This window comes from Manis pentadactyla, chromosome 6 (genome assembly GCF_030020395.1).
Source record: "Manis pentadactyla isolate mManPen7 chromosome 6, mManPen7.hap1, whole genome shotgun sequence".
NCBI classification, from domain to species: domain Eukaryota; kingdom Metazoa; phylum Chordata; class Mammalia; order Pholidota; family Manidae; genus Manis; species Manis pentadactyla.
Genome location: NC_080024.1, coordinates 102,851,716 through 102,877,755, shown reverse-complemented (window position 1 = coordinate 102,877,755; position 26,040 = coordinate 102,851,716). Strand labels below are relative to the sequence as shown.

Here is a 26,040-nt window from a genome sequence, read left to right as displayed (position 1 = left end):
GCAGAAGAATTTACATTCGACCAGCAACTGGTTGGGTGGTTGTGATGTGCAAGGTGTAAATCAGACACAGAAATGAACCGAACATGATTTTGTACCACGAGAATGAGACTATTTAGATACAACATCATCTAGGGATAAATAATTAAGACTGTAGAGTGGAAAATGCTAGGATCCATAGCCAAGGGGCAGAAAAGTAATACAGGAGCAAAGAAGAGGGAGAGATTATTCTCAGCCACATGGTGAAGGAACGCTTCATGGACGAGGCAGTATTTGAATTAGGTCTTGGAATATGAGTTCATTTTGTATGTGCAGAGAAAGGGGTTGGTATGTTGGTGGTGGCAGAGTTTTATGTAGGACACAACAGTTTTACACAAAGGAGCTGGGTGGGAAAGCCTAGGGAGGCAGGAGCATGCTTTCCAAAGGATTATGAGATTATAGGGCTTAGATTTCATATAGAAAGGTTAGGATTTTATCCTATAGATGATAGATGAGTGGGTTCAGTCTTGGCTCTCCATTGGAATCACTTTAAAAATTTTTAAAGTTGTGTGAGCAGGGTCATCCCTAAGATTTCTGGGGCCTACGTAGAACAAGAGTCTGAATAGAGGCCCACATACTGTTTGTCTAACTATTTAAAAGGTTTAAAGTAAGCAATAGCCAACCCCGGCCCTTGTTTCCACCCACAGTCTGTGGTCTGTCCCAAGTGACTGCTCTGGGCCTCGAGACTCAAGGAACCCCACTCTCCGTGAAGGCCATCCTGCCGTTAGGGGTCCAGTGGACCTTCAGGAGGAGGACTGCCGGCCCAGAACTTCTTGGGGTTGGTGGGGTGGGGCCTCAGAATCTGCACTAAGGAAGCTCCAGGATTGATGGTAATGAACAGGCAGGGGTAACAATCCCTGCTAAATATGGAGGGGGTGTTGTTTCTGTTCAATTTTTGTTTTTCAGCAGAGGAGGGATGCAAGATGACTGACATTTGAGAGAGTTAAGTGGAGCCGAATGGAAGATGAGCAGGAAGGTAGTGAAGCCGAGGGGAGTAGAGGGAAGGCAGGAGAGTCTTTGAAGCCACAGGCAAGCCAGGTGGGGACCAGGAGGAAGCAGGGCTCTGGGCTGGAGAAGGGGTTACCTGGAAGGGGGAGATCACGTAGGGCATGCTGGGTGCTCAGGGGAAGAAGGGGTTGAGGATGTCTCCTCGATTTTTGTCAGGCTTTTACCTTATTAAGGGTTGAACTGCGTCCCCTAAAAAGATATGTTGAAGTCCTAACTCCTGACTTGTGAATGTGACATTTTTTGGATATAGGGCATTTATAGATGTAATTAAGATGAGGTCATTAAGGCGGGACTACAGCGATAGGAAGAGAGGAGACACACAGGGAGGACAGCCGTGCGACGAGAGACGCAGAGACTGAGGTGACGTGGCTCCGAGCCAGGGACGCCGAGGTCTGCTGGCTGCCACCCAAGCCAGGACGAGGCAGGGAACCTGCCCTCCAGGTTCCTGGGAGCGTGTGGTCCTGCTGACTGCATCCTGGACTTCTAGCCTCCAGAACTGACATGACATACTTCTATGTTTTGAAAACACCCATTTGTGATAGCATGCACACTTAGCTTTATGGCAAAACGTATGGCGTGGGCTCTCTCTGAATGGGGCAGCCAGTGAGGGCAAGCCCTTAAGTCGGGCAGTGACTGAGTGTGAGTGTCCCACGACATGCATAGCCTCTCAACAAGAACGGAGGCCTATATTGAGTTCTCTCTTTGTCACCTGGCTGTATAAAAACAAAGTATTAATTCACTATGAGCTTTAATTCTCTACTGTACAAAAAGGCATAAACAGAAGGTATTGATTTACAATAGGTTTCAACTGTCTACTATATAATAAGACAGTTTTCAAAAGTTAAGTTAAAAGATGTTGACATTTGATATTCCCATGCTCCTACTGACCATATTCTAATTTGCTTTTGAAGGTACCTTTGGTAGTATTTTAAGGTATTTTCATTTTCTTCAATCTACCAGTGTAAAAATCATTCAGAGAATTGACAGGAGATTTCAATCCCACAAGGAACATTTTTTCAGAGCGGAAACTGTTGCAGCATTGAACTGCCAAAGAGACAGCTGAAGAAATGGGTCAGGCATTCATCCTGTTCTGGGACATGAGCTGCCAGGCAGTTCACTGTTCATTTTTGTCCTCTTCCCGTAAACAAGCTGCATTAACAAGTTACTTTAAAAAAACCTACTAATTTCCCCAGTGAATTATACAGGAAAAAATTCAGTGTTCCCTCCAGAGAACTCAAATAGCTGTTTGTTCTCAGAGCTCAGGTGTGGTACAATGGCTGTGGGCTAAAAATGCACGCTGGCTATTGGCCCGCAGGCAAGAGTTTTTCCTTCACTACAGTCCTGAGAACACGGGTGTGTGTGCAACTCAGACCTTGCCTAATGGAGAAAAAAAAAAGGACTAAATTTCCAATTTCAGTTTAATTACTCAATCTGTAGTGCCCAGGGGGAAGGATTTAGGGGCAAGATGAACGCTCAGCAATGCTCCATATTACATTCCTTTCTGATAAAGAGCACTGTATTGATTACTCAAAGTGAGTTTTCAAAAACGTTTTTCATAAGCCAAATTCTTCAGGAGGCAGAGTGATTTAAAGAAGGGGCATGACTTCATTTCTTGGATGTTTGCTAAAATTCAGATAAATTAGAGGTGTAAGATGCCTCCTGGAATTGTATTGCCTGTGCCTTCTGAGTAATTCCCTCCTTGGGAGAAGAAAGAATAGAAATTTTATTGTGAAATTAGAAATACCAGCTGGCAGACACTGACTGAACAACACAGCTATCTGTTCTGAGAATTAGTGTGTAATTAGTAAACTAAAGACCCTTCTCTCTTATTTAAAGTCCAAGGAATTTCACTCTCATATGGGGACTGGAAACCATTATGATTTTATCTGGCAATAAATCAATGTGTAAGATTCTAAGTATTAGGTGTTCTATTTTGGTGTCCACAAATTCTATTAGTTTAGCCAGATCTAAAAAGAAGGAAAATTCAGGAAATGAAAATCTGCCCATAAGAAGTGGTTTTAATATGTTTCTTGACTGACTACTTTAATTTAATAAAGAAAAAAGGTTGCTTTATAAGGAAAAGTATTCCCTAGGTAACTTAAATAAATAAAAATACTAGTAATACACTTTACTGGTTAACCATTGCTCAGCCTTACCAAAGCACCTGAGTACATACAAATTATAGAAAATACAGTGATAAATTAAGCTCAAAAGGTGAGCGAACTCTTTGAAACAGCTCACTGATTTTGCCATTGCACAATGACAGCATTTTCAGGGAGTAAGATGGCTGCTGCTACAGGTCAACATTTACAATTATATTTAAAGTAAAACAGCACCTGGTTCAGCATTAAATTTTGCCTGCTGAATTTGCAGTATTGGTATACTCGCCAAATGAGTTAACTATTTCTAAAGTGTGATGAGTTACAGGGCATCTGGTACAGATTAGGTAAAGGTAGAACCTAATTTGGGTGGAATGACAATGGGGATCAAATTTGGAACTCATTTTGGAGTGCATTAGGAGAAGACTTTGAAAAATGTACTCTTGACTGGTATAAAGGTAGATTCCCCACTCTTCTCCTCGGCAAGGGTGAGTTATAATTTACGTTGGAGGAGAACAATGAAAAAGAAGACCTGGAGATTTGTGACTGTGAGGGAAGCCTGAGCATATTTGGCCACAGGCCAGTGTCTGCCTTTGCTGAGTCTAATGGCAGGGGCAGCATTCGGAGAATCTGCCGCTTGAATTATCTAAGGAAAGAGGAGATGCGTTGGGACAAACGGGGGTTGGTGAAGGTCTTCCTGGTTCGTATGTGTGGCTGTCTGTCTTAAGCCACTCAAATAATTATAACGAGTGAGTCCATCTACCAGTAAACATAAAAAATGAGTCAGCAGAAATATTTGATAAGAATGTAGTGAAGAAGACAGGAAGTCTTTGGCTAAGCATGCGTAGAAATCAATGACCAGAATTGAAAGTCAACTTTAACATTTCCACTGCTAGGGGTTCTCTTCTTAACTATGTGGACAGGACTGACTTCCAGCTGGGGCAAATTAAAACTTGGGAAAATCTCAGAGGAGAGTCACCTCAGTTAAGGGAGAAGTAGATAAGTTACCTGTTTGCAGCCACGACAGCATCAATGCCAAGCCCATGCTATGCTCAAGGAGCTGCTGACAGGTTGGACCTGGCAGAGCCCCACCTCGTCACTGTTCCCCATCCTTGAGTGTGGAAGAAGGGATGCAGTGCAGGAGACAAGGAATGTACATGTTCATCCCCATAGGATCAACTTACGTGTTCTCAGAACCAACAACATGTCATCGCTCACATCCAATAACCAGCAAATGCCCTGCTTTCTTATATTTACAGAAGCTTAATTATTAACTTTTAAAGCAAAATTCTGTGTTACAGTTCATGAGAAGTGAGGAAATACCTGTTTGGTGATATGTTCCTGGGTGTCTTCTCTAGTCACTGAAAGAGAAAACAAAAAGAAATCCAACATTAAGGTATGGCAATGAATGAAATGTCTCGGGCATTCTGAACAACGATTGGTTTCATGATATAGACACTTACAGCCACTCCAGTGACGGGAATAAAAAATAGTCAAAACCTAACTAACAGCACATTAGGCAAAGATAATACAAAATGGAGCGGCAGTCTGGGAAGGGTGATACCAGAAGAATGTGAGACTTTGGCAGGGAAGGGAAGAGATGAAAAGGACCGAGGAAGAATTTGAACAACAGCCAGTCCAAGGTTTCCAAACAATGACAACCTGTTAAAGTGCCGTCCTACCCCTGAGATCACGGAACCCTGAGGACGAGACAAGGAGATTTAAAGCAGCAGATGATGGAAGTGCTACTTTTTACAATTTTTCTCTTACCTGTGAAGATGAGAAAGGCATTATCGAACTTTGTTGTTATAGGTGCTGGCAGTGATTAAAGCACAGACCAATGGTTTTATATGAGGTTTCTTGATAAGGACACAAAAAAATCAGAGTAATGTAGGAAAGACAGTGGGGCTATGAAGAATAGAGACCCTAATATAATAAGCCTCAGCTGTGAAAATAGCCTGAATGAGATCAATGTTCTATATGTCTTAAATAGAGGAAAAAAATCATTAGTAATAATAACTAACGAACAAACCACCAGAAGCGAGAGGAAAGAAGAAATGCTGTGACATGGCAGTTATTAGAGGCTTCTGAAAATCTCGGTATGATATGTACACTTTATTAAACATGCTCTTTTAAAATCTTAATTGAGATAATTGTGCAGTGACTTGTATCTGTAGGAAATAATAGATGGATCCCGTGAACGTTTTCCCCAATTTTCCCCAATGGTGACATCTTGAAAATGTTTAGCACATTATCACAAGCCGGAGACTGATACTGGCACGGTGGAGGGGGTGCAGAGCATTCCTATCACAGGGATCCCTCCTTGGGGCCTTTTTATAGCCACAGCCACTGCCTCCCATTCCAAAGCTCTTCTTAACTCCAGGCAAGCACTAACCTGTTTCCCATTTCTGTCATTTTGTCCTTTCCTGAGTTTTATATAAAAGGAATCATACATTTTATAACCTTCTGGGAAAGGCTTTTGCACTCAGCATAGTTTTCTGGAGATTCATTCCTGTCACTGTGTGCATTTCTGTGTGTTTATTCCTTGTTATAGCATCCCACAGTATGGATGTACCATAGTTTGTCTAGCCATTCACCTGCCTAAGGACATCTGGGTAGTTTCTAGTGATTATAAGTAAACCTTTGATCAACATTCATGTACATTATGTGAACACAAGTCTTTATTTCTCTGGGATAAATGCCTAGGAGTATAATTGCCAAGTCGTATGGTAGATGTGTGTTGAGTTGTTCAAGAAATTGCCAAAGTTTTTCAAAAAAAGACATGTAATGAATAAGTGGTATTTACCAGCCAATGAATCAACCAATACCAAGTACATTTAGAAATTGCACTAAGTATTCAGTGTTACAGGGGGTACAGTCCGAGTATAAGCAGCACAGAAAATGGAATGGCCGTACTGAGGGTGTGCTGTTCAAACATGCCCCCATGACGAAATGCCAGAGGTCAGTCTTGAAGTTTCCAGATAATAAGAAAAATTTCCTTCATTTTTAGAACAGCATTGCCAAATCAGATACTCTTGATATGTTTTAATATTTAGGTTTCTTTTGTCAGATTATATGCAGAGTGTTTAAAGAGGCAACAAGGTTTGTAGGAAAAGGTCGGCCTTTTGATCAGATCACCAGAACTGCCAAATAGATGGGGAAGAACATTCAGGCAGAAGGAAGAGCTTGTGCAAAGCCGTGCAACAGGAGGGGGCCCAGGGGGCCCAGGGCATGGAGAGGAGGCCAGCATGGCCAGAGTGGAGAAGTAAGGGATGGGGGTATGAAATGGAACTCGACAGGCAGGCAGGAGACACCAGCAGGTAAGCTCATGGACCACTTTGAGGAGATGAATGATCGTTGCAAGAGCAATGGGAGGTCAGCATTAGGGGCACTTAGGCTGGGATGTGGGCGGGACAATGGAGTGGCTTGGTCAGATTGCATTTTTATAAGCCTCTCAACTCTGGCTGTTAACAGGCAAGCAGGCTGGAGGGTAATCTGGGGTGGGAGGGGCATCTGGGGTGGTAGCGGCCCTGTAGAATCTCAGTTTTGTTTCTTTAGGAACCAAGGGAAATCTGAAGGAATTCAAGAGAACAAATAATCAAATCATCATCATCCAATCACGTAGCAGCCCACTGGACTCTTGGAAATGGACTAGACAACAGCCTGGTATCTAATTTCAGCCCTGACATTTACTAGATGCTAGATCTGGGACCAGTTAATTAATGCCCTGGCCTGTTTGGACATCTATTATAAGAGTTATAATACCTACCTGTCTCTAGATTTCTGATTAAATGATTAAAATGAAATAAGTATGAATTTTGCAGGCAAAGGATAAGAGAGGGATGATCCAGGGAGTTGGGGCAGGTAGAGTGAAGTCTCAGAGGCAAGCAGGGGGTGTCTGGCTGAATCACGAGAGCTCCTGATAGGCGTACCCAGTACAAGCCTTCACCATCGCAGGTGGGAAGTACGGCTGTGGGAAGTGGGTCAGAGACCAGCTGGGAGGCTGCTGACTTGAGGTGAGATCAAGAAGGGCTTTGCAGGCTCTGGGAAGTCAGTAGAGGTTTCTCAGAAAGCAGAGGAGGTGACCAAAGCTGTTCTTGAAAATGATGACTTGGGTGGTGGGGAGGAGGTTGAGCTGACAGTGAGAGAGAGGCAGGTGGCCGAGCATGAGCAGGTCCAGGGCCCAGGGGGGAGTGAGCAGGGCCGCAGCCCAGGAGTGGGAGCAGGGATGGAGGGCTGCCTGGAGTGGGTGGCATTTCTGAGATAGGTTCTGGAGATGGATTAGATGGGGCAAGTCCAGGAGCAGAGAGCAAGAGCAACCCCTAGGTTTTTAGCGAGGGGAACTCGTGGATAATGACGGTAAACCTACAGTGGGAAAAGGAACAGAATTTCAGAAGTTAAGTGAGCTCTATAAGCTTGTCCCCATTATTCAAATGAAGATATCTGTAGGTTATGAAAGCTGACCTGGCAATTTTGGTAAATAAATAACGGCCTCCCAACTCATCCACATGCTCATCCCCACAACCTGCAGAGATGGTACCTTCCATGGCAAAGGGTCTCTGCAGATGTGATGAAGTTAAGGCTTTGGAGATGCAAAGATGATCTCGGACTATCTGGATGTGCCCAGAAAAGGTGATGCGACACTGGGACTAGAGGTTGGGGGGTGGCTGCAGCAGCTGGAAGGTACCTCTCTATCAAAGATTCATACTTGTAGGATAACTGTATCAAATCCTCCAAACTCTGCAGTGAGGCCCATCCTTCCCCAGTATAAGGTGATTGACTGAGCACCTCAAACTGAATAAAACTTAATGGGAAGTTCTTTCGCTGCCTAAACTATTTTTAAATTTCTATTTTTAAAATTATTTTTAGTTTATTGAAGTAGAGTTGCTATACAATATTATATTAGTTTCAGGTGTGCAACCTAGTGATTTGACAATTTTAAACATTGTGAAATGCTCATGACAATAAATATAGTTACCATTTGTCACCATATAAAATTATTTCAATATTATTGACTATATTCCTTTTTTTAAAATTGGAAGTGTGTACCTCTTTACCTCCTTCCCCTATTTCATCCATCCCCTCCACCCTCATTCCTATCACAACCACCAGTTTGTTCTCTGTACTTATGAGTCTATTTCCATTCTGTTTGTTTGATTTATTTTTTAAGATTCCACATATAAGTGAAATCATATGGTATTTGTCTTTCTCTGCCTGGCTTACTTCAGTTAGCATAATACCCTCCAGCACCATCCATGTTGTTGCAAATGGCAGGATTTCTTTCTTTTTTATGTCTAATATTTCACTATAGATATGTATCACATCTTCTTTATCCATTCATCTATTGATGGACACTTAGGTTGCTTCCATATCTTGGCTCCTATAAGTAATGCTGCAATAAACATAGGAGTGTATATATATATTTGATTTTGTTTTCTTCAGGTAAATTCCCAAAAATGGAGTTAGAAGGTCATATGGTATTTATATTTTTAAATTCTGGGGAGCCTCTATACCATGCCTAAATAGTGTGAAACAATGGTTCTTAGCCTCTTCCCGGTTACAGGCCCTTTTGCGAATCTAAGAGTAGCTATGAATCTGCTGCTCAGAAAAATGCCAACACATAGCAAAGGGGATCAGGCAGGCTGCTCACAGACCTCAGAAACCATGCACAGATTGGCAAGAATCTGCAGTTTAAGGTCTATTTTAAACAGTAGGCCCCAACTCATGAAATAATTTCTCTGAATTCAGATCCTCTGGACCATTTGTAGTACTTCAAACCTACAGACTTATTAGTTGTTTATCTATTTCCCTTAACTTTACGAAACAAAGGTAGGAGTCCAATATTTTACATTCATTCTAAAAACGAAATACTTTCAAGGTGTCAGATCCCTAAATGCTGGGTGTGCAAAGATGTTCAGAGCAGGGCAGCCATCCTCCAACAGGAGCAGCATGTGTGCTAAGGGCCTTGCGTGGTGGGGTGGCCTGGGCAGCAGCAGGGCTAGCCTAGCCTGAGAGCCCCAGCTACAGGTAGGAACCCAGCACACCGACCTGAGCTATATCTTGGGATGACAAGCTAGGCTGGATACAAGTTTCCCTGGCAAAAGGTCAGGAGCCCAGGATTCGTGGTGTCTGTCCCAGTCAGGAGGAAGTGGGTGACTGTTGATAATGTAAGTGGCAGGCAACATATCCGTGTCTTGGAGGACTTAGGTACCGGGTCATGTATAGCTCAGGTGGAAGGTAGGAGCCACACTGGGGGCCGAGGGGGAAGGCACAGGCTGGTTCCCCGGGTAACAAGGAAGGCTGACTGGGGATCATAGGGACTCAGGAACCAGATAGGCTATGTCTGTGAGTCTCAGCTGTTTAAATATGAGGGGAATTATCTCCTCAAGTGATTAAAATGCTAATAAATTAAAATATATAATGATATAATTATTTGTGGCCCCAGTGGTTATGATTTTGCCTAATGATATATTTTTTCTCTTGCTTATGGACGGTCTGAGGCTGGTGGAGATGCAAATGCTCCTTGGCTGATGTGAGAAGAAAGGAGGGAATCCCATGTAAGGAGAACCTATGTCATTCCCAAATTTATTCAAATCAAATTTGAAGAAGAGGAATGGAATTTAGGGGATAAATTGTAACTGCATAAGCCTTTGCTAATAAAAGATTAAGAAGTATGTGGCTTAGCATCTTTTAATTATTTTTTCTAGCATCTTGAATATACAATGTTTGAAATCTCTGGTTGGATCAACATTATTTTGCTTAGAGGTTTGTGGACTTTGCATACTGATTCTTTCCTGTTACCAAGTACATTTGCTTTTAGGCTATTTTTATTCACTTTAAAGGAATTTTAATAACTTTCTGTTGACAGCACGGACAGCTGGTCTTGAGAATTAAAGAAAATTCACTTGCTGACTGAGGAAGGAAGTGACATCAATGAGTTTCTTAAGTCAGCCCAGAGGGGGAAACCCGCTTGCGAGAGAGTAGCCTTCCATTGCACTGTATTCATCGAGCGATGCCTTGAGATGCAGATTGCTGTATCAATCAAACCCACCCACCGTGCCTCCCTCCAACCTAGGGTGAACTGAAGGAACAATGCCCGGAAACACCCAGAGGAAAAGTGATGAGGGGCCAGGAACCTCGGGGCTAAGTGAGTTACGGGAGCTCATGATTCCCTCTTTCGGTGCTGGTATTTCATTCTCTGTCATGCCTCAGTTTCTTTGTCTAGAAAATGAGTTTGATATAAACCATTGGCTGAAGTCAGTCTGTTTCTGACAGATGGCTAATAAGACCACATATTGTCTATATAGTGCAGGCATGTTATCTCTCCACTTTGTCCCAAAGAGCACCATCAGCTGCTTTTTATCCCCTGTCAAGAGCTTTCTGGAAAGAGGGACCTTTGGGTGTCATATATAGCTACTACCTCGATCTCCTGATATTCTGAAATTTGGTATTCATTGTTTATAGCTCTACTGCAGAAATGGGCATCAAGCTTGGACTTTAAATAATTATGACAATAGTAGTAACAATTATTGCTGTCATAATAATGAATGACTTAATTCCTCACCACCACCAGAGAATTCCCTCTGGAGCTGCACTCATTCGTTTTTCAAGGATAACGTGTGGGTGAATTGCCTGTACATGTGTGGGTTGGGCCATGTGAGTATGCATGTATGCGTTCATACACACACACACACACACACACACACCTGTGTGAAAGACAGGCAGGAAAGTACCCAGAAATAGTTTATGGTATGAACTGAAAAATTAAGTTGCTGTTATTGATTGTTATTTATTTCTTAGTGCATGTTAGAAAGTGTTTGCGGTGCCTACAGTGATGGTCCAATATAGTGAAATAATGAGTTTGAGTTAACAATCTAGAGTCAAAGGAAATTTAATTCAACCCAAGAGACTGATGCATTAATGCAGGCTTCTTTCCCTTGTCTATAAACATATTTGGAGTATTCAATTAAATTTTCAAGTTTTATGAGCTTGAATGTGTAACTTGAACCACCCAAAAAATATTGGTTAAAATAAAGAAAAGAACAGATGAGACCTCAACAGCCATGGTCTCAGGCCAAAGGATTTTCAAGGATTTTCAGATTATCCCCAAGCCTAGAGATGCTTTGACTCTAGTAAAACTCACTTATCTCATCCTACAGCAACATTTTAGTGAGCATGTATTCTGGGCAATATGTGAGGTGCTTTGAAGGTACAGAAGTAAAGAAGAGGGAACAAGATGAGTGTACAAAAAAGTAACAACATGGTATCAAGGAGCTGTAAAGGCTTTATTAGTAAACTGTGCAGGTTGTCAGTCAAACAGTACTTAAATCTTGGGGTCCTAGAAATGGCTATGGATTCGCTTTCAGGCTCTTCCAGGCTTGGCTTGGCCACCATCCAGCTGTATGGCATTTAGCAGGTGGCTTCACTCCTCTCGTCTCTGCTTTGACTTTAGTGCACAGGGACAGTGCTGTGAGTACAGATGGCCTCTATGCTGGTTTATAGTTCCTTAAGCTCCTTGGCCCCAAAAAGAATGAGGGAGATGGGAAATTCCCATTGAATGTGCCCAAATAAAAAAAGAGAAAGAGTCATTTCTGGTGGGGAGACCTGGGGAGGCTCCACGGAATACACAGCATTTGATCTAGGTAAAATATTCCCAGAAACAGATGGGCGGAAAGGTATTTCACCCAGAAAAAAGAAATCATGAGCAAGAGCGCAGAGCTGGGAAATGCATGGGGGTATGCAGGGAGCACAGACACTGCTGCTTGACCTCAGTGTGGTCTGTGTATTAGTGACGATAGGAGGCAAGGCAGAATACACGTGAGGGACCAATTTCATGGAGGGCCCTAAATACTTAAGGACTGATTTTGACATTTGGTCCTACAGGTCCAAGGGAACCATAGCGGACTTTTTGAGCCAGAGAGTGATCAAAACTGTTTTAAGAAGATTAATCTAATAGTGCTATGGCTTGAGAATGGGAGATACTAGTAAGGATGGAAGAATGTAGGTGGATGTCAGACACATTGGGTGAGTAGAATGACTTAACAATTCAGATGGCAGATTGGAGCAGTAGGATGATTAAAAAGAAAGGAATTAAAGATGACCAAGACCACAAACTTGGTTACATGGGAGAAGATGCTCTAAAGCAAAGAGGCAAAGAAGGAAATAGGGCCGGTTGAAAAGAGTAAATCTGGTGAGTAACGGTGGAGGTAAGATGATTAGCTCAGTTTAGATTTGTTAAGTTTAAAATACTGGAAAGACATCCTGGAGGAGGCTGAAAGTGAGCTCGGGAAAGAGATCAGTATCAGGCAATCTTCTGCAGAGAAATGACAGGGGAGGCTTCAGAATGTGAGACTCTTTTTATACTATAGAGAGGGAAATAAATAACAAATTAGAACTTTAGGAAACAACCGTGTTTTATTTATATTTGAATAATTTGGTGCCTCTGTAGGTAATGAAAGTCAAGTTTCAGATGATCCGCTTTGAATAAGAAGAGGCACCATCTCTAAGCTAACACAAGGATTAACTCTCAAGAACGAGCAAGTTAGAAGTTTGGATTCAGAGTTATGTTCTCTGTGGTCCTGGATTTGAGTCAAAGATTATGATTCTGACACCAGTTCCAATGTGTGGTTTTTACTTAACACACCAATGAACTCAATTCTCCACAATACCAACCAAGTGTCCCACAAGTTTAACTCAATTCTGACCCATGTGTCTGGAGATTGGATCACAGGTGAAGGGTTCAGCCCTACAAGACTGCCCCTCACCCACCCCACCCCTCAGATGCCAATCAAGTCCAGGGTGTCATCTATGTTTGTGACTGGCCAGCTACAGATCAGAAGTTCCAAAGAAGATTCCCACTTTGGGTTTGAGTAATTTGCTAGAGAAGCTCACAGGAGGCAAAGAAACATTTTACTTACTAGATTATGGGTTTAGTATAAGAGGATATAACTCAGAACTGCCCAGTGGCATTGATGCCTGGGGCAGGCTCCCACGCCCTCTCTGGGCGCACCACTCTCCGGGATCTGCATGTGCGCACCATCCTGGAAGCTCTCTGAACCCTGTCCTTCTGGGGTTTTATGGAGGCTTCACTACATAGGCATGATTGATTAAATCACTGGTCATTGATGACTGAGCTCAAACTCCAGGCTCTCTCCTCTCCTGGGGGGCCAAGGGGGTGGGACTGACAATTCCAACTCCTTAATCACATGCTTGGTTCTATGGCAACCAGCGTCCATCCTTAGGTGCCATTGGAAAGTCACCTTATTAACATAACAAAAGACACCTTAATCTCATCACTTAGGAGACCCCAAGGTTTTTAGGAGCTCTGTGCCAGGAAAGGGGACAAACACCAGATACATATTTCTTTATTATAAATCCTAGTATCACCAAGGCAATTCCAAGTTCTAGTGAAGAAACTCAGGCCAATTTCCTTATTTATAAGCCAAGGCTTAGAGAAGTTTGGGAGTTTGGGACTTACCTAAGGACACCAACCAAGCTAATGGCAGATCTGAGTCTAGAGCACAGATTTTAGTAACGGTCAAAGCCTTAGCACACAGTCAGGGAAACTACAAATGCACACTGACACAATCCATCAATGGCAGACACCAGACCTCACAATGTCGCTTACAGTAGGGTCCACATTTTTATTAAAAGTAAGATTTCTCCTCCACTCCCACTCCCACCCTTGGAAGTGGTAAAAATGTTAGCTTTTATAAAATATTCAAACACAGATTTTTGAAATGGGGTGTCTTTTTTTTCAAATTCAAGCAATATTAAACACACACACACATATACACACACAACTTGGTGAGCTTGTTATTTTTAGCTAACTTTTTGAGTAGTAGAGACTGAAGACTGCCTATATAGATGTTTTTTCAATTACCTCTTTTCCATCCATCAACACTGACCCACTTATGGCTAGGGCTCCCTCAAAGGACTGTTAATGTAGTGTAATTGCTAGTCAATCTCCCAGCTCTTTTACATGATGTAAACAGACCTCCTGAGAGTTGGTTTGGATAGGGTAGATTACCATTTTGTGGAGGGAAGAAGTGAAGACTGCCTTTTTCAATGGTCCCTCTGTATGATCAGTGGGTCCTGCTGTGGCATGTGGTGGGCCGGGCCTGTGGACCAGGCAGCAGAGACCAAATGTAAGCAGGCAGCTCTTGTGGCTCCATGTGGCCCCATTTTCCCAGGATCAATTTACCACATATTTTCCTGTACAATACCGACAGGAGAGCATATTATTTTTATGCTTTTTCTTCATCTCCCTTACTTTTTTGTGTATTTTTTGACATTTGGGGAAATTTTGACATTTGCTGGCTTGTACATTTCAGAGGTCCTGTGTATATTTTAACCACCCCTCCACCTGGAGTTAGGGAGTGGGAGTGGAGAGGGTGGTAGGATGGCCCAGGGAGGTGGCATAAAATCAGTTCTGGGGTGACAACCTTGTTTTAACACCAGAAAAGGCTAGAAATCACAAGGCTGACCATGATCTCTGGTTGTACCACAGTGAATTCTCCCTTAGTCAAATACTTACTTTACATCATAAAATTAATGAGGAGAATTCATTAATTATTCACTTGAACCATAATTGGTTCTTAGCTTTTCGCTTTTTATTAAAAGTAGTTTTGGGTTTAAAGTTCACCACTTTTTTACTTAGCAGGAGAATGTGTTGCTTGTTCTGTTTCAGAACGCTGACAATTCTCTTCTGGCTTCCTTTTTCTTCCCATTTGAAAAACGTGTGTCTCTGGTTAAATCTGGTTCTTGATATGAAAGTAATAATCTGGACAAAGTAACTTGTACTTATGGACCCCTGAACCATTTTATACATGAATTGCTTTACAATTTTATTTTAAAATCTCCCTTCCTTTTCTTTTCCCTTGGAGGAACAGAGAACATAACCTTGGAGTTTCTCGGTAAAAGCCGGCGGTAGCCACTCTTTCAGAGCACTGCAGGGAGCGCCTCTCCCACATCCCTCTTATGTCCAAACACTCCCACGCGGTATGAACAAGACTTTCAAATGCTCATTTGTTCCTCTTACTGTCCTGCCCGTTCCTTCTCTGTTAACCAAGTCAGGGAGTTCGAATCCCCAACCACAATCTTGGACAACTAGAAAACCCCTTCTTCTTGACTTTGATAACATTCACTTCCTATGGAGGATTTTATTTTTCCTCTGTTAGGGAATATTTGCTCTGTGAAAAACTCACCCTTGAGGCATGATGACAGCACTTGGCTAAAGTCACGGGGCATATATGGGGCGTGTTGTGCTTCTTCCATAACAATACCGCCACTGGGAAGGGTCCCTCTCAGAAAGCAGGCGGTGAAAGCCACTCAGTTTAAATATTTGTGCCTAAGTTCTCTTCCACATGTATCAGAGCATTTATGAAATGATTACAGAAAGTTAATTCAACACCCTTCACTCTCAGCAATGAATAACTGCAAAATTTATAAAAATCTCACTGTGGCCATTGTGTTGAAATGCCTTTCAGAAGGGCCGGGGCAGAGGCAGAGGCAGAGGGCAAGTCAGGAGGCCATGTCAGCATTTCTGGGCAGAAGCGCGAAGGACCCGAGAGAGAGAGCACGTGGTGCCGGGCTGCACAGGAGGGACCCACTCCAGAATGCAGAGGAAGGGAAAATACCTGCCCGATGGGGAAGAGAATAGGAGAGATCAGGTTTCCAGCTGGCCTGCTTGCACGGCAGCGCCATCCAGGGAGCAGTGGCGCAGGGCAAGGCGATGAGTTCTGGGCACGTAGTTCCCGTACCCCCAGGGCATCTAGGGATGGCAATGCTGAGTAGGCAGCGAATATGTACAGGATTCTGAAGCTCCAGGGAGCTATCTGGACTGTAAATGTAGGTGTGGAGGTTATCAGAGTTACCAGGTGTGAAAGTAGTAGGTGTTAACCGACATGGACAATTAATATTATGACTCAGGGAGAATGGAGAGAATGAGAGAAAATCGGGTGAAGAATCACCAGAGGAAGACCTGCCCAGAAAGAGTATGAGAAATTTAACAAGCTTGTGGCATCAAGGACAGCAAGAGGTCCCACCCCTACATCGCTGGCTGTAGAGGCTCAATGATATAGCCCCTGGGAGGAGAATCTATCAGGATCTGATAGAATTACTTAAGCACTTCCTCGCCTTGGACTCCTGCTTCTAGAGTTTCCCTGAAGATAAACCCGCACATTATAAAAATTGCATGCACGTGGTTATTTGTTACAGCATTACAAGAAATAACAAAAGATAACACAGACCCCATTAGAAACATACATGTGTCCACACAACAGAGGACTATTTAGTTACAAAAAACAGAGTCACAACAATATGTGTATGTCTGTGTGGCTATATTTTCAAAAACAAACATAGAATAATAAACCAGAGTCTCATGGAAATGGTTCCTTATGGGGAGGGTGTGGGTGGACAGTGTGGTAGAGGGCATGTTTGGGAATAAGATCTCTCTGAGAATATCTTTTAATATAGCTGTGACTTCTGAACCATGTAAATACTTCACATATCCAACATATAAATTAAATAAAAAGACCAATCCTAAAAGTGAACACAAACAGAAAGACATGAGCCTCACTCTCTATCAAACTGAGGAGAACAACATATAGAAGAAGAAAAATACAAGTAACTGTGAATGTATTACTTGGATTATTTACCTTTATGGTTTATATTCCAAGAACAAAAAATACCACAAAGAAATTGAAAGATTCACACTCAGTAGATTTGCTGCCATTAGTAATATTGGCATTATTATTCTAAACTATTTTGGGTATATTGTGCAATAAAGAAAGTAAGTAAATATAGCAATACTACTAGGAACCCAAGTTCTGAGTGTAAGAGGAAAGAGAAGGGACAAGGGCAGAGGAATTCTCAGTTTTGGCTGAGAAGATCATGTGAAGCCAACATTTAGGGAAAACAAACATCCTAGCAGCAATGAGCACATCCCACACCCGATCTTAGTTTCTACCTGCTGTTCCTCATTCAAAGGAATCGTGGCTCCTTAGAGAAACTGATTCCAGAGCTGGGGAAGGGAAAAGATTGCTTTACTCTTGCATTCCAAAGAAGGGCTCAAAACTCATGAAGTCATCCCAAATACACACAGGAGCTAGCTCAGTTTCTCTTTGTCCACATTAGGAAAAATATGCACACCCAAAAGAATAATGATTACAATTGATTGTAATACATTGCCTAGGTAAAAATCGGTGAGCTCATAGTGGTCCTCCAGTCCAATGAAAAAAGGAGAGATAGGGGAAAAGAGGGAAAGTTTCTTTATTAAATAATGTCATCTATTAAATGAAGAAGTGACAGAATTAAGGAAAAAATATTTCAGGTCTTCAATGGCACAACTGATTCAGGCAGGGATTGTCAATGGATTCCAAGGTACTATATTACCATCTGGCAAAATGTTATTCTGTGGATCTCTTAATACTTGCAAAGGAAAAATGTTCTTTTAAAATAGAGAGATTGGTTGTTCACACTTTTAACAAGGTGATCAAATTTGCCATTGTTAATAGTGGAACAAATGACAACCTGTAATATGAAGTAGACATGTTACCTGTGAGGTGTCAGTGCTAAAATTATTCAGCTTCATTTCTGGTCCTGACTGTGGAAAGGAGCAATTTCTGCTATGCAGAAACTCAGAATGCAGGACATCCTAAAGACAGCTGACCTGGGCTCCTAAACTATTCTGCACAATTCAGTGTCTTGGGAAAAAATGGCTAGGGTACTCTTCTAGATTGCAAAAGAGTAGAGAAGCATGAACACCAAAATCAGTACCTGAACACTGACCACATCCCAGTTCAGGGAGGAAATAATTGTAAAAGACATTCTGAGGATAAATGAAGACAAATATTTGAATATGGACCTGATATAAGAAGGCAATATAAAATTGTTGCTCATTTTCTTGGGGGTGAAGATGGTGTTGTCATTATGTGGGAGAACACTTTTACTCCAGGAGAGAAGGTGGTGAAGTATGTAAGAGTGAGGTCTCTGATGGCTGCGGCTCACTTGTAAACACATATGTGCACACAGAGCGTAAATGAGGCAACATGTTAACAACTGGTGAGCCTTGGTGATGGCCATTTAGGGGCTCACTGTACTATTCTTCCAACTTCTCTGCAGTTTTGAAAATTTTCATGATACAAAGTTGGGGGAAGATAAGAAGAGAAAGATGGAAAGTGCTAGATATGGCAGAGAGAAGACCTGAAAGATAAGCCTCTTCTTTGACCAGTGGTGAGGATAGTAAGGACAGTTTCAAAAGAATGTGGGAGCTGAAACCAAATGTCAGTGACTTTGAAGGTGAGAAAATGGAAACAGGAAGGGGCATAGGTTCCACAAATGAGAAATCTGCATGTAAATGAAAGACAAAAGATTGGGTTAATGCAGAAAAAGTAATGGAACCAGCGGACTGAAAAATCACTCTGGGCTGAGGGCAAGGAGCCTGCTGAGAAGAAGAGTTTGCTCATCCCGGAGAGTCCAGGTGGAAACCTGTAGTGGTAGGTCCTGGGCGGACAGGCGGGAGTGTATCCCAGGGTACTGGCTCGGCTTTGAGCTGGAGGAGGGCGTCCCAGCCTCTGAGCCAGAGGAAAGGATTACAGACGGTGTACAGTGGGCTTGCAGGGGCAGTGAGGAGCCAAAAGCACACCTGGGGCTGCCGTTTCTTCCAAAAACTGCAACAAGGCAGTCTGCTAAAACCAGCATAGTGGACATAAAGATGGCAGCGAGGGGTTAGAACAACCATTACTGGGAATAGGAGCATTAGGGGACTGGGGGATGGAACGGCCTTCCCTGTGCTGGAGAATGACTTCAGGGGGCACTCGGCAGTGTCGCTATTTCATGCCCCCTATTGGATTAGGCAGGTGATGTGAAAATAAAGGGCACGGGGAGCTCCAGGGTCCTGAAGAAGGGGAGATGATGGGCCATGAAGGCTCAGGGTAGATCAGGAAGGTGGTGAAGACAGAGAAATGCAGAGAATGGCAGGATGAAAGGCCAGAGATTTCTGTGAGGTCAAAGAACAGGTAAGTGGACAAGTGGTACCCAGAGGAAATAGCAAGAGCTGGTCAGTGGTCCTGACGTTTCAGATTTCTGAAGCTGCGCAATTACAGGGAAAGACCAAGCTGTGGCCCTGGGAGCCAGTGGCAGAGGTTGAACAGAGGTTAAGTTCATGGTGGCAATGAAGTTTCCCAGAACCGCAGAGCTTTGGAGTTGATGAGCAGAGCCTTTATTCCAAATCCACCAGAAGACGTTTGAAAGCACTTCTGTTAGTGACAGGCCCAATTTTGGTTTAGTGACATTTAAAAAAAATTGTCTTTCTCAAATTTTAATTGTCTTACCCAGTTTATTTTTATCCAACTAAGAAGGCTGGGCAAGAGTAAAAAAAAGCACGAATCCCTCTTCCAGGCTTTATCCTAAGGAAATCTTCAGGGCAGGACCCGTAACTGGGTAAGCGTGAGTGCTCCAGGCCAGCGGGGGCAAACAGGAGGGCGACTTCAGAGGAGCACTGAGGACTGGCTGGAGAGGTTCCGGCAGCACCTTCCGGTAGGTCTCTTGGGTACAGTCAATGAAAAAGGCAAGTTTCAAAACAGTGTTTCTATCATGAACCTATTTTTGTTAAAATGTATATAGTTTTATGGAAAACATTATGAATCTCTGGGTAATGAATTCGTAGATGACTTTTCTCCTTTTTTTTTCTCTTAACATTCTTATTTTCTACCACCAATTGTGTTACTAGTGTAATAAAGAAATTTAAATTTCAAATGAATTAAAAATGAAACAAATAGCCTATAACACAGCTGTGTTATAAAAGAAGGTGTCTATTATTACCAAATCAATATTTGTTGTGAAAAAACTCAGAAAGTACACATGAAAGAAGTAAGCAATAATTACCTGTGGTCCTGCACTAAATCTGTTAACATTTGTTAACACAAATAACTTGTGGCACACCCTTCCAAATATTGTATTTTTATTTTTCCCATAATGGTATCATTTAACACACACATACAAAAGATTTTTGCTGACTTAAATAATATGAGAAATATTTGTGTGCCATTAAATATTCTCATTCTACAATAGTTCGAATTGTTATATAGAATTTAAGAAAATATACTGAAGCTTCTTGAGGCCCCTGTCCTGTGCTGTTCTGTGCACATGGACATGCCTTTGAGTATACCCATGGCCCTTCATCACCACATGTTCCTGGAAGTGGAACTGATGGATTAAAAAGGTTACTCGCTAATACTAATATAAGAATATCACTATGAAAAAAGGATTAAAGATGGTGGCGTTAGAGGAGAGACAGAGGCATCCTCCTAAAACTGTATACAATTAGAAAATATAGTTGGCACAACTAATCCTAAGAGAGCAACAGGAAAGAGGACAGCACCAAACTGCACACACCTGGAGAAAAGAGCAGACCTCATGGAACAGGGTAACGTACCAAAGCTGTGGCTCTGTGGGACCCGAGCCCCTCCCCCACCCCAGATCACTGGTGGGAGGAAGAGAAATGGAGCAGGGAGGGAGTGGAGGCCTGGAACTGCTGAATACCTAGCTCCGGAGATCTACTCTTTGAGCACAAACCTACATTTCATGGTGCTTTCATGATACCTGCATGATCGCAACCGGGTTGGAAAGCTAATACAGGCAGAATTCCTGGAGAGACTGAGATTCCACTGCTTGTGGAAAGCAGGGATCCATATTCGGCTACTCTGGGACAAAAGCTTATACCTGTGTGTTCGGCCCACTGGTTAAGGCAGTGGAGACAGGCACAGCAGCCGGGAAGTGGGGAACAGCTCTTTCCTCTCCCCAGGCACCAATACTGCTCCCCTGTGACCCCTGACATTGCTTCAGGGGCTGAGCAGCTCCAGAGTAGAGCTTCTGGACCCTAGAGGGCGCCATATACAAATATGAAACACCAAGGGAACCTGGTCCAGAGTAAAATTAATATAACTCCTGAGAAAGATTTAAATGATATGGACCTCATGACTCTTCCTGAAAGGGAGTTCAAAATAAAAATCATCAACATGCTAATGGAGGTATGGAAAGACATCCAAGAACTCAGGAATGAATTCAGGTTGGAGATCCAATCACTGAAGAGCATGATGGAGGGTATTAAAAGCAGGTTGGATACAGTGGAGGAGACAATAAATGAAATAGAAACCAGAGAAGAGGAATACAAAGAAGCTGAAGCACAGAGAGAAAAAAGGATCTCTAAGAATGAAAGAATATTGAGAGAACTGTGTGACCAATCCAAATGGAACAATATTCGCATTATAGGGGTACCAGAAGAAGAAGAGAAAGAGAAAGGGATAGAAAGTGTCTTTGAGGAGGCAGTTGCTGAAAACTTCCCCAGTCTGGGGAAGGAGATAGTCTCTCAGGCCATGGAGATCCACAGATCTCCCAACACAAGGGACCCAAGGAAGACAACACCAAGACACATAGTAATAAAATTGGCAAAGATCAAGGATAAGGACAGACTATTAAAAGCAGCAAGAGACAGAAATAAGATCACATACAAAGGAAAGTACATCAGGCTAACATCAGACTTCTCAGCAGAAACCTTACAGGCCAGAAGGGAGTGGCATGATGTGCTTAATGCAATGAAGCAGAAGGGCCTGGAACCAAGATTACTTTATCTGGCAAGATTATCATTTAAATTTGAAGGAGGGATTAAACAATTTCCAGATAAGCAAAAGCTGAGAGAATTTACCTCCCACAAACCATCTCTACAGTCTATTTTGGAGGGACTGCTATAGATGGAAGTTTTCTTAAGGTTTAATAGCTGTCACTAGAGGAAATAAAACCACAGTTAAGAAAGTAGAACAGCTAATTACTAAGCAAATGCAAAATTAAATTGACTATCCCCAAAATCAATCAAGGGATAGACAAAGAACACAGATTATAACATATAAAGAATGGAGGAGGAAGAAAAAGGAGGAGAAAAAGAAAAGAACCTTTAGATTGTGTTTGTGACAGCATCTTAAGTGAGTTAAGTTAGACTCTTAGAGAGTAAGGAAATTAACCTTGAACCTTTGGTAAGCACAAATCTAAAGCCTGCAATGGCAATAAGTAAATACCTATCAATAATCACCGTAAATGTAAATGGATGGAATGCACCAATCAAAAGACATAGAGTCACTGAATGGATAAAAAAACAAGACCCATCTATATGCTGTCTGCAAGAGACTCACTTTAAACCCAAAGACATGCACAGACTAAAAGTGAAGGGATGGAAAAAGATATTTCATGCGACTAACAGAGAGAAAAAAGCAGGATTTGCAGTACTTGTACCAGACAAAATAGACTTCAAAACAGAGAAAGTAAGAAGAGACAAAGAAGGATATTACATAATGATAAAGAGGTCAATCCAACAAGAAGATATAACCATTATAAATATCTATGCTCCCAACACAGGAGAACCCACATATGTGAAACAAATACTAACAGAATTAAAAGGGAAATAGAATGCAATGCACTCATTCTAGGAGACTTCAACACTCCACTCACTCCAAAGGAAAGATCAACCAGACAGAAGATATGTAAGGAGATAGAGGCACTGAACAATACAATAGAACAGATGAACCTAACAGACATCTACAGAACTCTCCACCCAAAAGCAACAGAATACACATTCCTCTCAAGTGCACATGGAACATTTTCAAGAATAGATCATATACTAGGTCACAGAAAGAGCCTCAATAAATTCAAAAATATGAAATTGTACCAACCAGTTTATCAGATCACAAAGGTATGAAACTAGAAATAAATTACACAAAGAAAATGAAAAATCCAACAAACACATGGAGGCTTCATAACATGCTTCTAAATAACCAATGGATCAATGACCAAATAAAAACAGAGATCAAGCAATATATGGAGAAAAATGACAACAATAATTCAACACCGCAAAATCAGTGGGAACGCAGCCAAAGCTATGCTAAGAGGAAAGTATATTGCAATACAGGCCTACCTCAATGAACAAAGAAGAACAATCCCATATAAGCAGTCTAACCTCACAATTAAGGAAATTAGAAAAAGAAAAACAAATGAGGCCCAAAGTCTGTAGAAGGCAGGACATAATAAAGATTAGAGCAGAAATAAATAAAATGAAGAAGAATAAACAATAGAAAGAATCAATGAAAATAAGAGCTGGTTCTTCGAGAAAATAAACAAAATAGATAAACCCCTAGCCAGACTTATCAAAACAAAAAGAGAGTCTACACACATAAACAGAATCAGAAATGAGAAAGAAAAAAATCACTATGGACACCACAGAAATACAAAGAATTGTTAGAGAATACTATGAAAAATTATATGCTAACAAACTGGATAACCTAGAAGAAATGGACAACTTTCTAGATAAATACAACCTTCCAAGGCTGACCAAGAAAGAAACAGAAAATCTGAACAGACCAATTACCAGCAACGAAATTGAACTGGTAATCAAAAACCTACCTAGGAACAAAACTCCTGGACCAGATGGCTTCACCACTGAATTTTATCAAACATTTAGTGAAGACCTGATACCTATTCTCCTTAAAGTTTTCCAAAAAATAGAAGAGAGAATTCTTTCAAACTCATTCTATGAAGCCAGCATCACTCAAATACCAAAACCAGGCAAAGACACCACAGAAAAAGAAAATTACAGATCAATATCCCTGATGAATAGATGCAAAAATACTCAACAAAATATTAGCAAACTGAATTAAAAAATACATCAAAAAGATCATCCACCATGATCAATTTGGATTTATGCCAGGGATGCAAGGATGGTACAACATTTGAAAATCCATCAACATCATCCACCACATCAACAAAAAGAAGGACAAAAATCATCTCCATAGATGCTGAAAAAGCATTTGACAAAATTCAACACCCACTCATGATAAAAACTCTCAACAAAATGGGTATAGAGGGCAAGTACCTCAACATAATAAAGGCCATGTATGACAAACCCACAGCCAACATTATACTTAACAGCGAGAAGCTGAAAGCTTTTCCTTTAAGATCAGGAACAAGACAAGGCTGCCCACTCTCCCCACTTCTATTCAACATAGTACTGGAGGTCCTAGCCATGGCAATCAGACAACACAAAGAAATAAAAGGCATCCAGATTGGCAAGGAATAGTTAAAATGTCCCTGTTTGCAGATGACATGATATTGTACATAAAAAACCCTTAACAGTCCACTCCAAAACTACTAGATCTAATATCTGAATTCAGCAAAGTTTCAGGATACAAAACTAATACACAGAAATCTGTGGCATTGCTATACACTAACAATGAACTAGCAGAGAGAGAAATCAGGAAAACAATTCCATTCACAATTGCATCAAAAAGAATAAAATACCTAGGAATAAACCTAACTAAGGAAGTGAAAGACCTATACTCTGAAAACTACAAGAAAGTCATGAGAGAAATCAAAGAAGATACCAATAAATGGAAACACATCCCATGCTCATGGATAGGAAGAAGTAATATTGTCAAAATGGTCATCCTGCCTAAAGCGATCTATAGATTCAATGCAATTCCTATCAAAACACCAGCAGCATTCTTCAACAACTAGAGAAAATCATCCTAAAATTCATATGGAACCACAAAAGACCTCAAATAGCCAAAGCAATCCTGAGAAGGAAGAATAAAACAGGGGGAATTACGCTCCCCAACTTCAAGCTCTACTACAAAAGCCACAGTAATCAAGACAATTTGGTACTGGCACAAGAACAGACCCACAGACCAATGGAACAGACTAGAGAGCCCTGATATAAACCCAACCATATATGGTCAATTGATACATGATAAAGGAGCCATGGACATACAATGGGGAAATGACAGCCTCTTCAATGGATGGTGTTGGCAAAACTGGACAGCTACATGCAAGAGAATGAAACTGGATTATTGTTTAACCCCATACACAAAAGTAAACTCAAAATGGATTAAAGACTTGAATGTAAGTCACGAAACCATAAAACCCTTAGAAGACAACATAGGCAAACATCTCCTGAATATAAGCATGAGCAACTTCTTCCTGAACGCATCTCCTCGAGCAAAGGAAACCAAAGCAAAAATGAACTCATGGGACTACATCAAACTAAAAAGTTTCTGTGCTGCAAAGAACACCGTCAACAGAACAAAAAGGCATCCTACAGTAAGGGAGAATATATTTGTAAATGACATATCCGACAAGGGGTTAACATGCAAAATATATAAAGAACTTACACACCTCAGCACCCAAAAAGCAAATAACCCAATTAACAAATGGGCAGAGGATATGAAGAGATGGTTCTCCAAAGAAGAAATTCAGATGGCCAACAGACACATGAAAAGATGCTCCACATCACTAATCATCAGGGAAATGCAAATTAAAACCACAATGAGATATCATCTCACACCGGTAAGGATGGCCTGCATTGAAAAGACTAAGAACTACAAATGTTGGTGAGGATGCAGAGAAAAGGGAACACTCCTACATTGCTGGTGGGAATGTAAGCTAGTTCAACCATTGTGGAAAGCAATATGGAGGTTCCTCAAAAGACTAAAAATAGAAATACATTTGACCCCGGAATTCCAGTCCTTGGAATATACCCAAAAAATACAACTTCTCAGATTCAAAAAGACATATGCACCCCTATGTTCATCGCAGCACTTTCTACAATAGCCAAGATATGGAAGCAACCTAAGTGTCCATCTATAGATGAATGGATAAAGATGTGATGCATATATACAAGGAAATACTATTCAGCCATAAGAAAGAAACAAATCCTACCATTTGCAACAACATGGATGGAGCTGGAAGACATTATGCTCAGTGAAATCAGCCAGGTGGAGAAAGACAAATGCCAAATCATTTCCCTCATTTGTGGAGTTTAACAATGAGGCAAAACTGAAGGAACAAAATGACA

General features: G+C 41.5%; 1 protein-coding gene across 1 annotated transcript in view; it reads right to left on the bottom strand.

Annotated features, from left to right (window-relative positions):
• CHST9 (carbohydrate sulfotransferase 9) overlaps positions 1 to 26,040 on the bottom strand; it is a 202,087-nt gene that overhangs the window by 20,755 nt on the left and 155,292 nt on the right. The window contains exon 3 of the mRNA XM_036914248.2: positions 4,467 to 4,504. Coding sequence (XP_036770143.2) covers positions 4,467 to 4,504 — 38 coding nt within the window. The remainder of the gene's footprint in view (positions 1 to 4,466; positions 4,505 to 26,040) is intronic.